At 42.2% G+C, this 12,500-nt stretch overlaps 1 protein-coding gene across 1 annotated transcript in view; it reads right to left on the reverse strand.

Annotated features, from left to right (window-relative positions):
* LOC128701628 (uncharacterized) overlaps nt 1-12,500 on the reverse strand; it is a 55,233-nt gene that overhangs the window by 34,536 nt on the left and 8,197 nt on the right. Inside the window, exons 2-3 of the mRNA XM_070101588.1 lie at nt 5,962-6,040; nt 1-83 (exon numbers count right to left, since the gene is read on the reverse strand). The exon at nt 1-83 is cut by the window's left edge and continues 1 nt beyond it. Coding sequence (XP_069957689.1) covers nt 1-83; nt 5,962-6,040 — 162 coding nt within the window. The remainder of the gene's footprint in view (nt 84-5,961; nt 6,041-12,500) is intronic.

The raw sequence follows: 12,500 nt of genomic DNA on the forward strand, positions 1-12,500 counted from the left end.
GGCCAGGAAGGTATAAGGGACCACAGCATCCGGCCACAACAGCGTCAAGTCCGCTGCCTTCCTGCGGACTCGCACCACCGTCCCTGTGTGGGGAGGAAGGTTGTTAGTGTTGCGAAAATAAATAGCAGGTATTAGATAAGATAAGATTTGTCTGGATTTTGAGCCAGTAGGGTTCAAAATCCAGACAAATAGAGTTGAAGAACAACCTAAGGACTCCTATTATTTTTGCTTCTTGATATGATGCCAAGGATTCTGTTAGTTTTATTGCGAACACTAATGCACTGTTGTCTTGGTTTCAGATTACTGCTAGCCAGAACTCCTAAATCCTTTTTGCTATCAGTAATATTAAGATCTACATTATTTAGTTTATATGTGTGGCATGGTTATTTTCTTGTCCAACATTTAGAACTTTGCATTTGTCTATATTAAACTGCATCTGCCACTTCTCCGACCACTGCATCAGTCTATATAAATCTTCCTGGAGTGCTCTAATGTCCTCATTAGAATGAATTAGGCGACCTATTTTGGTGTCATCAGCAAACTTGCTGATGTCGCTATTTATTCTCTCATTAAAGTCGTTTATATAAATTGTGAACAAAAAAGGGCCCAACACTGACCCCTGTGGAACACCACTCGTGACGCGCCCCTACTCTGATTTCTCCCCATTGATGTCAACTCTTTGCCGCCTATCTGTCAACCACGCCTCTGCCCAGGATAAAATTTCTTCTCCTATTACGTGTGTAAGTTTATTCAGGTATACACAAGTACAGTTAAATATATTGTCGTACATAGCAGCATATGTGTAGAGAACCTGGGATAACCCAAAAAAGTCAGACAAAGTGACTTATTTTCACTGGGGTCCTTTTATATGCCTTAATTTTCCTCAATAGCCTCTGATGTGAGACTCTTATCAAAAGCCTTACTGAAGTCCATATACACAATATCATATTCATTACCATGATCTACCTCCTCAAATACCTTGGCAAAAAAGTTAGTAAATTCGTGAGACAGGAACGCCCCTTTGTAAAACCGTGTTGAGATTCATTAATCAATTTATGCCTTTCAAGATGGCTACGAATTGCCTCCTCAGTTATTGATTCCATAAATTTTCCCACTCTGGAGGTAAGGTTTATTGGTCTATAGTTTGAAGCTAAGGACCTGTCTCCTGGTTTGTAAATAGGTATTGCATTTGCCATTTTCCACTTATCTGGCACCATGCCAGTTTGTAGTGATATGTTGAAAAGATTAGCCAAAGGTTTGCTAAGTTCCTCTTTACATTCCTTTAGAACCCTTGTAAACAGTTCATCAGTAGTTCACATCAACAGCCACACTGCAACACAGTGATAGATGTCACAGTCGTTCACATGAACAGTGGGGGTAATTGATGGTGGTGAGGGGGTGTGGAATTCTGGTGGGCGTTAGTGGGGGTGATGAGTAGGTGTCGTGGGTAGAGTTAGGGTGATTTATTCAAAGGGTCCCCACCCCCTCCTTCCCCACCCACTCCACCTTCCCCACCTTCCCCACCCACCCCACCATCCACCACACACACACACGTGTGGTACAGTCATCAGTGGTGGTGGTCACACCCCCACCACCACCACCACCCCCTCCTTTCGACCCCACTACCACTACCATCACCACCACCACCACCAATGATGGTAGCACCTGCAGCTCACAAACGAAGGATCCGGGGCTAGATCCCAGCCAACAGGTAGGGGTAGCATCCTGAGGAAGGGGATCAAAGAACCCCCAGTAGGAATAAGCTACACGGCTTGGCTTTTATGAACTATCCCGGCTTACTAACCCACAAGGGTTAGTAATCCCATTAAAGCCTTGTTTGTTGTTGTTGTTGTTGTTGTTGTTGTTGTTGTTGTTGTTGTTGTTGCTGCTGCTGTCCTTCTTAATAATGACATTTTTCATCATTATCATTCTCACACCTACAATGAATTCAGCCACGTAAACATCACACTACAATATTTATGTGATGGTGGTGTAAGTCACAACACGTCCCATGGGCCATATCCGGCCCACCAAGGAATTCCATCCGGTCAACCATTATATCACTCGACTTGGGAAAATAAATCAATCTCCAGATTAAGAAATAATGCATTCTGATTACGTCCTAATGTGGAACATAACATTTCCCGGTCTAGTTGCAAAAAGTACCATCAATTTCATGTCCAGGGAGGTTGAGGAGGATGGAGAATTGGCGTGACCTAATATCAGGGCCTATATTTTTTATTTATTAACACATCGGCAGCTTCCCACCAAGGTGTGGCAGGGTGGCCCGAAAAAAACAAGATTTCACCATCATTCACTCCATCACTGTCTTGCCAGAGGCGCCTACACTACAGTTATAAAACTACAACATTAACACCCCTCCTTCAGAGTGCAGGCACTGTACTTCCCATCTCCAGGACTCAAGTCCGGCCTGCCGGTTTCCCTGAACCCCTTCATAAATGTTACTTTGCTCCCACTCCAACAGCACGTCAAATCCTAAAAACCATTTGTCTCCAGGGCCCATAATTATGTATAAATATGTGAGTAACAATTCAGCATTTAGCATCAGATAACCTCATAGCAGCCACCACTCCACATCATCACATCAACATGGCTGTGTGTTCCCCACATCTTGCCTTCCTTATCCAGAATCGACAGAATAAAGTTAATACAGCTACACATAAGTACAGACACACAAGTTTTACCAGACTACACTTATCATACATAGTAACATAAGTCTCAGTTACTTATAACCCTAAAGAAGAGTCAGACGAAGGGATTTATTGACGCTCGGGCTTATTTTGCTGATAACAGCGAGACCAGGAAACCTCCTTACTTAGCCTGGTGGGTAAAGCTCCCGCTTCACACACGGAGGGCCCGGGTTCGATTCCCGGCGGGTGGAAACATTCCGACACGTTTCCTTACACCTGTTGTCCTGTTCACCTAGCAGCAAATAGGTACCTGGTGTTAGTCGACTGGTGTGGGTCGCATCCTGGGGACAAGATTAAGGACCACAATGGAAATAAGTTAGACAGTCCTCGATGACACTGACTTTCTTGGTTATCCTGGTGGCTAACCTCCGGGTTAAAAATCCGAACGAAATCTTATCTTATCTTAACTGGTGTACAGTCAGTACATACCGTTGTTGTACATCACGTACAGGAGACAACACGTGTACAATTAGTACACTAAGCTGTTGTACATTATGTAGAGGAGACAACAGGTGCACAATCAGTGCATCCACTTGTACATCACACAGGAAGATAAGATAAGATAAGATTTCGTTCGGGTTTTTAACCGGAGGTACACCAGATAACCAAGAAAGTCAGTCGTCATGAGGACTGTCTACTTATTTCCATTGGGTCTTAATCTTGTCCCCAGGATCGACCTCGACATCGACTACCAGGTACCTATTTGCTGCTAAATGCAGAACAATACAGTCAGCACATCACGGTAGAGTTGAATTATTTGGGAACACAAGATTAATCGGTGTCTCGTAATTAAAAGCTAAGAAATTAGTTAATGAATCATGAATAACTGAAGTACAATAAACACTTTTTAATACTCAATAATTCTTATGTTCTTATAACCTTCTTACGACAGAAACTCAAAATATTGATTAATCTGTATATTTCGATCCCCTTCTGGGACCCTCTTCAGCAAATATTTTAGATGACAAAGACTCCAAATTCATTTATTATGCTGTGAGACTTTTCATATGACAGTCACATAATGCATAAAAGGGGTGTTTTTTTTTTTGGGGGGGGGGCAAAATTTCCTGAGCGACCGTGTGGACAGAAGTAGACAAGAGGACAGACAACACTGCACCAGCACCACACGAAGCTTTTGTTTACACTGCCAGGCATCCCGTAACTCGATTAGTAGCGCACTTAGCTCACACAGTTAGGTCCTTGGTTCGATCCCCGGTACGGGTGGAAATATTAGGGCGTGTTTACTTAAGACACCTGTTGTCCCTGTTTGCCTAGCAGCAAGTAGGTACCCGGGTGTTAGTTGACTGGTGTGGGTCGCATCCTGAGGACTAAAAGCTTAACCTAATTTGCCCGAAATGCTTTGCAAAACAACGGACTTTCTATGTAGTAAGTCACTGATGTTAGCTATGGTCTGTATAAGTTGTATCATGTACATGGAAAAATAAAGATTATTATTATATATAATTGGACTGTTAATAGACACCCATCTTGTATCACACAACATGTGTAGTGATGGTGTGTGTGGTGCCGCAGACACCAAGACTAATGTGGCTACCAGGAAGCTGAAGAATGCCAACCGTAAATGTCTTCCATCTTCTTTGATCAACTTCTCCATTTTCTTATTTCCCCCCAGTAAGAAACCTTCTGGATAATCCTGGAAAACAATCCTAGAAAACAATCCTAGAAAACAATCCTAGAAAACAATCCTAGAAAACAATCCTAGAAAACAATTGTGTTGTAGAAGTCTGAGCACATCTCAGACTTCTACAACACAATTAATCATCAAGATTTGTTAAGTTATACCATGAATAAAGATCCTGGATTCGCCTTACGAAACAGACAAATCAAATGTGATAGTAATTATAGGCAAGATAGATTATAGAGGAAAATAACATTAGAAAACATGGGAACTGACGTACCCTTAAGTCAAGGTGAGTTCTCTATTCTCTGTCTTATTATTTCTGGACCAAGATGGTATAGGTCACTTACCATGTCCACCTGACAGCTGGATCTGATCCCTGACCATCTGTGGCTTGATAATAAGTAATGGTCCATGTCTGTTCGTACTCTTAAGGTATAAATAAGTTTATTAAGGTACAGATACACATAAATACAGTTACATAAATTATCATACATAGCAGCATATGTCTAGATTACCCTCCATGATAACACAAAAAAAAGTCAAAGTGACTTATTTTCATTAAGGTCTTTGGTTTCTTCAGTTTACGTTATTTTGGTTAATTATATACAAACGAAAGATACTAATTTCGGCTGTTATTAAGCATGTACAATTGTACATCTCAGCAAGCTTACTTAAGCTGGCTAAGCTGATGTTGTGGCCAGCCAATCAATATACTTGGTCTAAGAGACAGATGTCAGTGCTAGGTGTGACTAACAAGTTACAATAGTTAGCGATTACTTAGATTTTTTCAGTTCCTGTTTTCTTTTCGGCTGACTTCATAGAAAACGTTCACTAGACGTCAATTAATTGGTAAACTACTTTATATCTTATTAATGGTTAAGTTAGATAAAAAAAATGGATTATTAACCCGGGAGGTTAGTAACCCAGTGGGAACTGTCTGTCTTATTTCCACTGGTGTCCTTTGTAATTTAGTCCCCAGGATGCGACCCACAACAGTTTATTAGCACCCAGGTACCTATTTACTGGTAGGTGAACAGGGACAGCAAGTGTAAGGAAACATGCCAGTTATCTCCACCCTTCCCAGGATCGAACCCAGGTTCTTCGGTTGTGAGCTGAAGAGATACTGATACAGAGCCACGATGTACCAAACATCAGTAAGGTTAACATTGTATTTTGTCCATGTTTAGGCCACTTACCTACCAGGCCCGGTAGGCCAGTAGCCTGGTAGACAACGCTCTCACTTCACACAATGAGTGTCCATGGTTCGATCCCCGGCATGGGTGGGAACATTGGGCGTGTTTCCTGACACTTGTTGCCCATGTTCACCTAGCAAGCAATTAGGTACCGGTATGTTAGTGGACTGGTGTGGGTGGCATCCTGGGAGACAAGATTGAGGACCACAATGGAAATAAGTTAGACAGTCCTCGATGACGCACTGCTTTCTTTGGTTATCCCGAGTGGCTAACCGTCCGGAATTAGAAATCCCAACAAAATCTTATCTTAAAGAAAGAGAGAGAGAATTTGTGTTAAATATTCTCTTTCCTGTTAATAAAGAAACATATATAACAGAAATTAACATCAAAATGGGGCAGAAATATAGACACTGACCATATCCAGAGGGACACTCACTGTCGTCACCATCACTATCACCAGTACCTTCACCACACTCTCCTGACACGCCCAACACCTGTCAAGAAAGGAAACTCATGAATGCAATACGAATATACCTGGAGTATACCTGGAGTATACCTGGAGTATACCTGGAGTATACCTGGAGTATACCTGGAGTATACCTGGAGTATACCTGGAGTATACCTGGAAAGGGTTTCGGGGGTCGACGCCCCCACGGCCCTGTCTGAGATCAGGCCTCATCGTGGAAAGGAATTAAGTCTGTTATGAACGACCTAGCGAAGTCTGAGGTAAAAGTCTGAGGTAAGACTGACCAGGAAGACATCAGTAACTTTCAACACAGACAGACGAGAGATAAAAGAGAATAATAAAGATGGGTTTAAACTAATTATATTATATCTTGCAAGGCTTATAGAAGGGAGTGAGAGAGAGAGTGAAGGAGAGAGGAAGGGAGTGAGAGAGAGAGTGAAGGAGGGAGGAAGTGAGTGAGAGAGAGAGTGAAGGAGAGAGGAAGGGAGTGAGAGAGAGAGTGAAGGAGGGAGGAAGTGAGTGAGAGAGAGAGTGAAGGAGAGAGGAAGGGAGTGAGAGAGTGAAGGAGGGAGGAAGGGAGTGAGAGAGAGTGAAGGAGAGAGGAAGGGAGTGAGAGAGAGAGTGAAGGAGGGAGGAAGTGAGTGAGAGAGAGAGTGAAGGAGAGAGGAAGGGAGTGAGAGAGAGAGTGAAGGAGAGAGGAAGGGAGTGAGAGAGAAAGTGAAGGAGAGAGGAAGAGAGTGAGAGAGTGAGTGAAGGAGAGAGGGAGGGAGTGAGAGAGAGAGTGAAGGAGAGAGGGAGGGAGTGAGAGAGAGAGTGAAGGAGAGAGGAAGGGAGTGAGAGAGAGAGTGAAGGAGAGAGGAAGGGAGTGAGAGAGAGAGTGACGGAGAGAGGAAGGGAGTGAGAGAGTGAAGGAGGGAGGAAGGGAGTGAGAGAGTGAAGGAGGGAGGAAGGGAGTGAGAGAGAGAGTGAAGGAGGGAGGAAGGGAGTGAGAGAGAGAGTGAAGGAGAGAGGAAGGGAGTGAGAGAGAGAGTGAAGGAGAGAGGAAGGGAGTGAGAGAGAGAGTGAAGGAGAGAGGTAGGGAGTGAGAGAGTGAAGGAGGGAGGAAGGGAGTGAGAGAGTGAAGGAGGGAGGAAGGGAGTGAGAGAGAAAGTGAAGGAGAGAGGTAGGGAGTGAGAGAGAGAGTGAAGGAGAGAGGAAGGGAGTGAGAGAGAGAGTGAAGGAGGGAGGAAGGGAGTGAGAGAGAGAGTGAAGGAGGGAGGAAGGGAGTGAGAGAGAGAGTGAAGGAGAGAGAAAGGGAGTGAGAGAGAGAGTGAAGGAGAGAGGAAGGGAGTGAGAGAGAGAGTGAAGGAGAGAGGAAGGCAGTGAGAGAGAGAGTGAAGGAGGGAGGAAGGGAGTGAGCGAGTGAAGGAGGGAGAAAGTGAGTGAGAGAGAGAGTGAAGGAGGGAGGAAGGGAGTGAGAGAGAGAGTGAAGGAGAGAGGAAGGGAGTGAGAGAGAGAGTGAAGGAGGGAGGAAGGGAGTGAGAGAGAGAGTGAAGGAGAGAGGAAGGGAGTGAGAGAGAGAGTGAAGGAGAGAGGAAGGGAGTGAGAGAGAGAGTGAAGGAGAGAGGAAGGGAGTGAGAGAGAGAGTGAAGGAGGGAGGAAGGGAGTGAGAGAGTGAAGGAGAGAGGAAGGGAGTGAGAGAGAGAGTGAAGGAGGGAGGAAGGGAGTGAGAGAGAGAGTGAAGGAGGGAGGAAGGGAGTGAGAGAGAGAGTGAAGGAGAGAGGAAGGGAGTGAGAGAGAGAGTGAAGGAGGGAGGAAGGGAGTGAGAGAGAGAGTGAAGGAGAGAGGAAGGGAGTGAGAGAGAGAGTGAAGGAGGGAGGAAGGGAGTGAGAGAGAGAGTGAAGGAGGGAGGGAGGGAGTGAGAGAGAGAGTGAAGGAGAGAGGAAGGGAGTGAGAGAGAGAGTGAAGGAGGGAGGAAGGGAGTGAGAGAGAGAGTGAAGGAGGGAGGAAGGGAGTGAGAGAGAGAGTGAAGGAGGGAGGAACGGAGGGAGGGTGAGGGAGATAGGAATGAGCTAAGTGGAGACCAGCAGTGGGTGTCCAGTCTGTCTCTAGCATCATGTAAATACGTCAGGTTCCCGACGTTGTAAACAGCGTCAATTAACGCAGCTATTTAGTTAACGATGAACACACAGACACCCGAGAAGAATCATTCAAATATGAACGTTTATCACTGGTCTTACGAGGATAAACTTGTCCAGCAGTTTAACAGTTTAACAGTGACCTGTGGTTGGTTGGTCGGTTAATGGAGTTTAAAGTCTATCTACTACACGAGGGTCATTAAGGCTGCATAACTCTCGTTCACTACCAGTCAAGAACACTTTAATACCTAAAATAGTGGTGAGTGTAAACTACCAGTGTATATACACTAAGGGATATACATCTCACAATGTAGTATATACACTGAGGGACTTACATCCCATAGTGTATATATCTTACCAGTTGTTGGAGACGCTTCTCTCTTAATAACACGGTGACCCCCTTATCCAGACTGGATAAAAAGGTCAGGGTGCTGTGAGAGGTATTGTGTGGGTAGACAGTGTCAAGGAGGGTAGTGTGTGAGGGTAGACACTGTCAAGGAGGGTAGTTTGTGGGTAGACAGTGTCAAGGAGGGTAGTTTGTGGGTAGACAGTGTCAAGGAGGGTAGTTTCTGGGTAGACAGTGTCAAGGCGGGTAGTGTGTGTGTGTGTGGGTAGACAGTGTCAAGGAGGGTAGTGTGTGTGTGTGGGTAGACAGTGTCAAGGCGGGTAGTGTGTGTGTGTGTGGGTAGACAGTGTCAAGGCGGGTGGTGTGTGTGTGTGTGTGTGTGTGTGTGTGTGTGTGTGTGTGGGTAGACAGTGTCAAGGCGGGTGGTGTGTGTGTGTGTGTGTGGGTAGACAGTGTCAAGGAGGGTAGTGTGTGTGTGTGTGTGTGGGTAGAGAGTGTCATGGAAGGTAGTGCGTGTGTGTGTAGGTAGACAGTGTCAAGGAGGGTAGTGTGTGTGTGTGTGTGTGGGTAGACAGTGTCATGGAAGGTAGTGTGTGTGTGTGTGTGTGGGTAGACAGTGTCATGGAAGGTAGTGCGTGTGTGTGTGGGTAGACAGTGTCAAGGAGGGTAGCGTGTGGTAGATACTGTCAAGAGGGTATGTGTGTGTGGGTAGACGGGGCACGAGAGTACTTTTACCATGTCAAATTATCTTATTATACCCATGATGCCATGATCTTAAAGGAGTGAGAGGGGAGGGAGAGACAGAGGGGAGGGGGAGACAGAGGGGAGGGAGAGGGAATAGACGAGGGAGAGAGGGGAAGTAGATAGGGAGGGAGAGAGGGGAAGTAGAGAGGGAGGGAGAGAGGGGAAGTAGAGAGGGAGGGAGAGAGGGGAAGTAGATAGGGAGGGAGAGAGGGGAAGTAGAGAGGGAGGGAGAGAGGGGAAGTAGAGAGGGAGGGAGAGAGGGGAAGTAGATAGGGAGGGAGAGAGGGGAAGTAGAGAGGGAGGGAGAGAGGGGAAGTAGAGAGGGAGGGAGAGAGGGGAAGTAGAGAGGGAGGGAGAGAGGGGAAGTAGAGAGGGAGGGAGAGAGGGGAAGTAGATAGGGAGGGAGAGAGGGGAAGTAGAGAGGGAGGGAGAGAGGGGAAGTAGAGAGGGAGGGAGAGAGGGGAAGTAGAGAGGGAGGGAGAGAGGGGAAGTAGAGAGGGAGGGAGAGAGGGGAAGTAGAGAAGGAGGGAGAGAGGGGAAGTAGAGAAGGAGGGAGAGAGGGGAAGTAGAGAAGGAGGGAGAGAGGGGAAGTAGAGAGGGAGGGAGAGAGGGGAAGTAGAGAGGGAGGGAGAGAGGGGAAGTAGATAGGGAGGGAGAGAGGGGAAGTAGAGAGGGAGGGAGAGAGGGGAAGTAGAGAGGGAGGAAGAGAGGAGAAGTAGAGAGGGAGGGAGAGAGGGGAAGTAGAGAGGGAGGGAGAGAGGGGACAATATATATATATTAACTCATAATTAACAAAATAAAGTTAACAATAACAATTAACAAAATAAAGTTAACAATAACAACTAACAAAATAAAGTTAACAATAACAACTAACAAAATAAAGTTAACAATAACAACTAACAAAATAAAGTTAACAATAACAACTAACAAAATAAAGTTAACAATAACAACTAACAAAATAAAGTTAACAATAACAACTAACAAAATAAAGTTAACAATAACAACTAACAAAATAAAGTTAACAATAACAACTAACAAAATAAAGTTAACAATAACAACTAACAAAATAAAGTTAACAATAACAACTAACAAAATAAAGTTAACAATAACAACTAACAAAATAAAGTTAACAATAACAACTAACAAAATAAAGTTAACAATAACAACTAACAAAATAAAGTTAACAATAACAACTAACAAAATAAAGTTAACAATAACAACTAACAAAATAAAGTTAACAATAACAACTAACAAAATAAAGTTAACAATAACATCACTAACAATATATAATCAACATTGTTTGAGACTTAAGAAGAAAGTTTAGTGAAAATTTGTGGTAATATAAACCAGACTCAGACGATCTTAATATTGATAACCACCCATGACCACCTTATATTATTATTATTATTATTATTATTATTATTATTATTATTATTATTATTATTATTATTATTATTGTTATTATTATTATTATTATTATTATTATTGTTATTATTATTATTATTATTATTATTATTATTATTATTATTATTATTATTATTGTTATTATTATTATTGTTATTATTATTATTATTATTATTATTATTATTATTATTATTATTATTGTTATTATTGTTATTATTATTATTATTATTATTATTATTATTATTGTTATTATTATTATTATTATTATTATTATTATTATTGTTATTATTATTATTATTATTATTATTATTATTATTATTATTATTGTTATTATTATTATTATTATTATTATTATTATTATTATTATTGTTATTATTATTATTATTATTATTATTATTATTATTATTATTATTATTATTATTATTGTTATTATTATTATTATTATTATTATTATTATTATTGTTATTATTATTATTATTATTATTATTATTATTATTATTATTATTATTATTGTTATTATTATTATTATTATTATTATTATTATTATTATTATTATTATTATTGTTATTATTATTATTATTATTATTATTATTATTATTGTTATTATTATTATTATTATTATTATTATTATTATTATTATTATTATTGTTATTATTATTATTATTAGTATTATTACAGACCAGCATGAGGTAGTGTTTGTAACAAGTGTCAGCAGAGTCAACACGTTCATTATGAACGTGACAGTCCTGTGTTGGTGTGTCACGTTCATTATGAACGTGACAGTCCTGTGTTGGTGTGTCACGTTCATTATGAACGTGACAGTCCTGTGTTGGTGTGTCACGTTCATTATGAACGTGACAGTCTTGTGTTGGTGTGTCACGTTCATTATGAACGTGACAGTCCTGTGTTGGTGTGTCACGTTCATTATGAACGTGACAGTCTTGTGTTGGTGTGTCACGTTCATTATGAACGTGACAGTCTTGTGTTGGTGTGTCACGTTCATTATGAACGTGACAGTCCTGTGTTGGTGTGTCACGTTCATTATGAACGTGACAGTCTTGTGTTGGTGTGTCACGTTCATTATGAACGTGACAGTCCTGTGTTGGTGTGTCACGTTCATTATGAACGTGACAGTCCTGTGTTGGTGTGTCACGTTCATTATGAACGTGACAGTCTTGTGTTGGTGTGTCACGTTCATTATGAACGTGACAGTCTTGTGTTGGTGTGTCACGTTCATTATGAACGTGACAGTCTTGTGTTGGTGTGTCACGTTCATTATGAACGTGACAGTCCTGTGTTGGTGTGTCACGTTCATTATGAACGTGACAGTCCTGTGTTGGTGTGTCACGTTCATTATGAACGTGACAGTCCTGTGTTGGTGTGTCACGTTCATTATGAACGTGACAGTCTTGTGTTGGTGTGTCACGTTCATTATGAACGTGACAGTCTTGTGTTGGTGTGTCACGTTCATTATGAACGTGACAGTCTTGTGTTGGTGTGTCACGTTCATTATGAACGTGACAGTCTTGTGTTGGTGTGTCACGTTCATTATGAACGTGACAGTCCTGTGTTGGTGTGTCACGTTCATTATGAACGTGACAGTCCTGTGTTGGTGTGTCACGTTCATTATGAACGTGACAGTCCTGTGTTGGTGTGTCACGTTCATTATGAACGTGACAGTCCTGTGTTGGTGTGTCTCGTTCATTATGAACGTGACAGTCCTGTGTTGGTGTGTCACGTTCATAGTGAACGTGACAGTCCTGTGTTGGTGTGTCACGTTCATTATGAACGTGACAGTTCTGTGTTGGTGTGTCACGTTCATTATGAACGTGACAGTCCTGTGTTGGTGTGTCACGTTCATTATGAACGTGACAGTC

The sequence above is a fragment of the Cherax quadricarinatus genome, chromosome 78, assembly GCF_038502225.1.
Source record: "Cherax quadricarinatus isolate ZL_2023a chromosome 78, ASM3850222v1, whole genome shotgun sequence".
Classification (NCBI taxonomy): Eukaryota; Metazoa; Arthropoda; class Malacostraca; order Decapoda; family Parastacidae; genus Cherax; species Cherax quadricarinatus.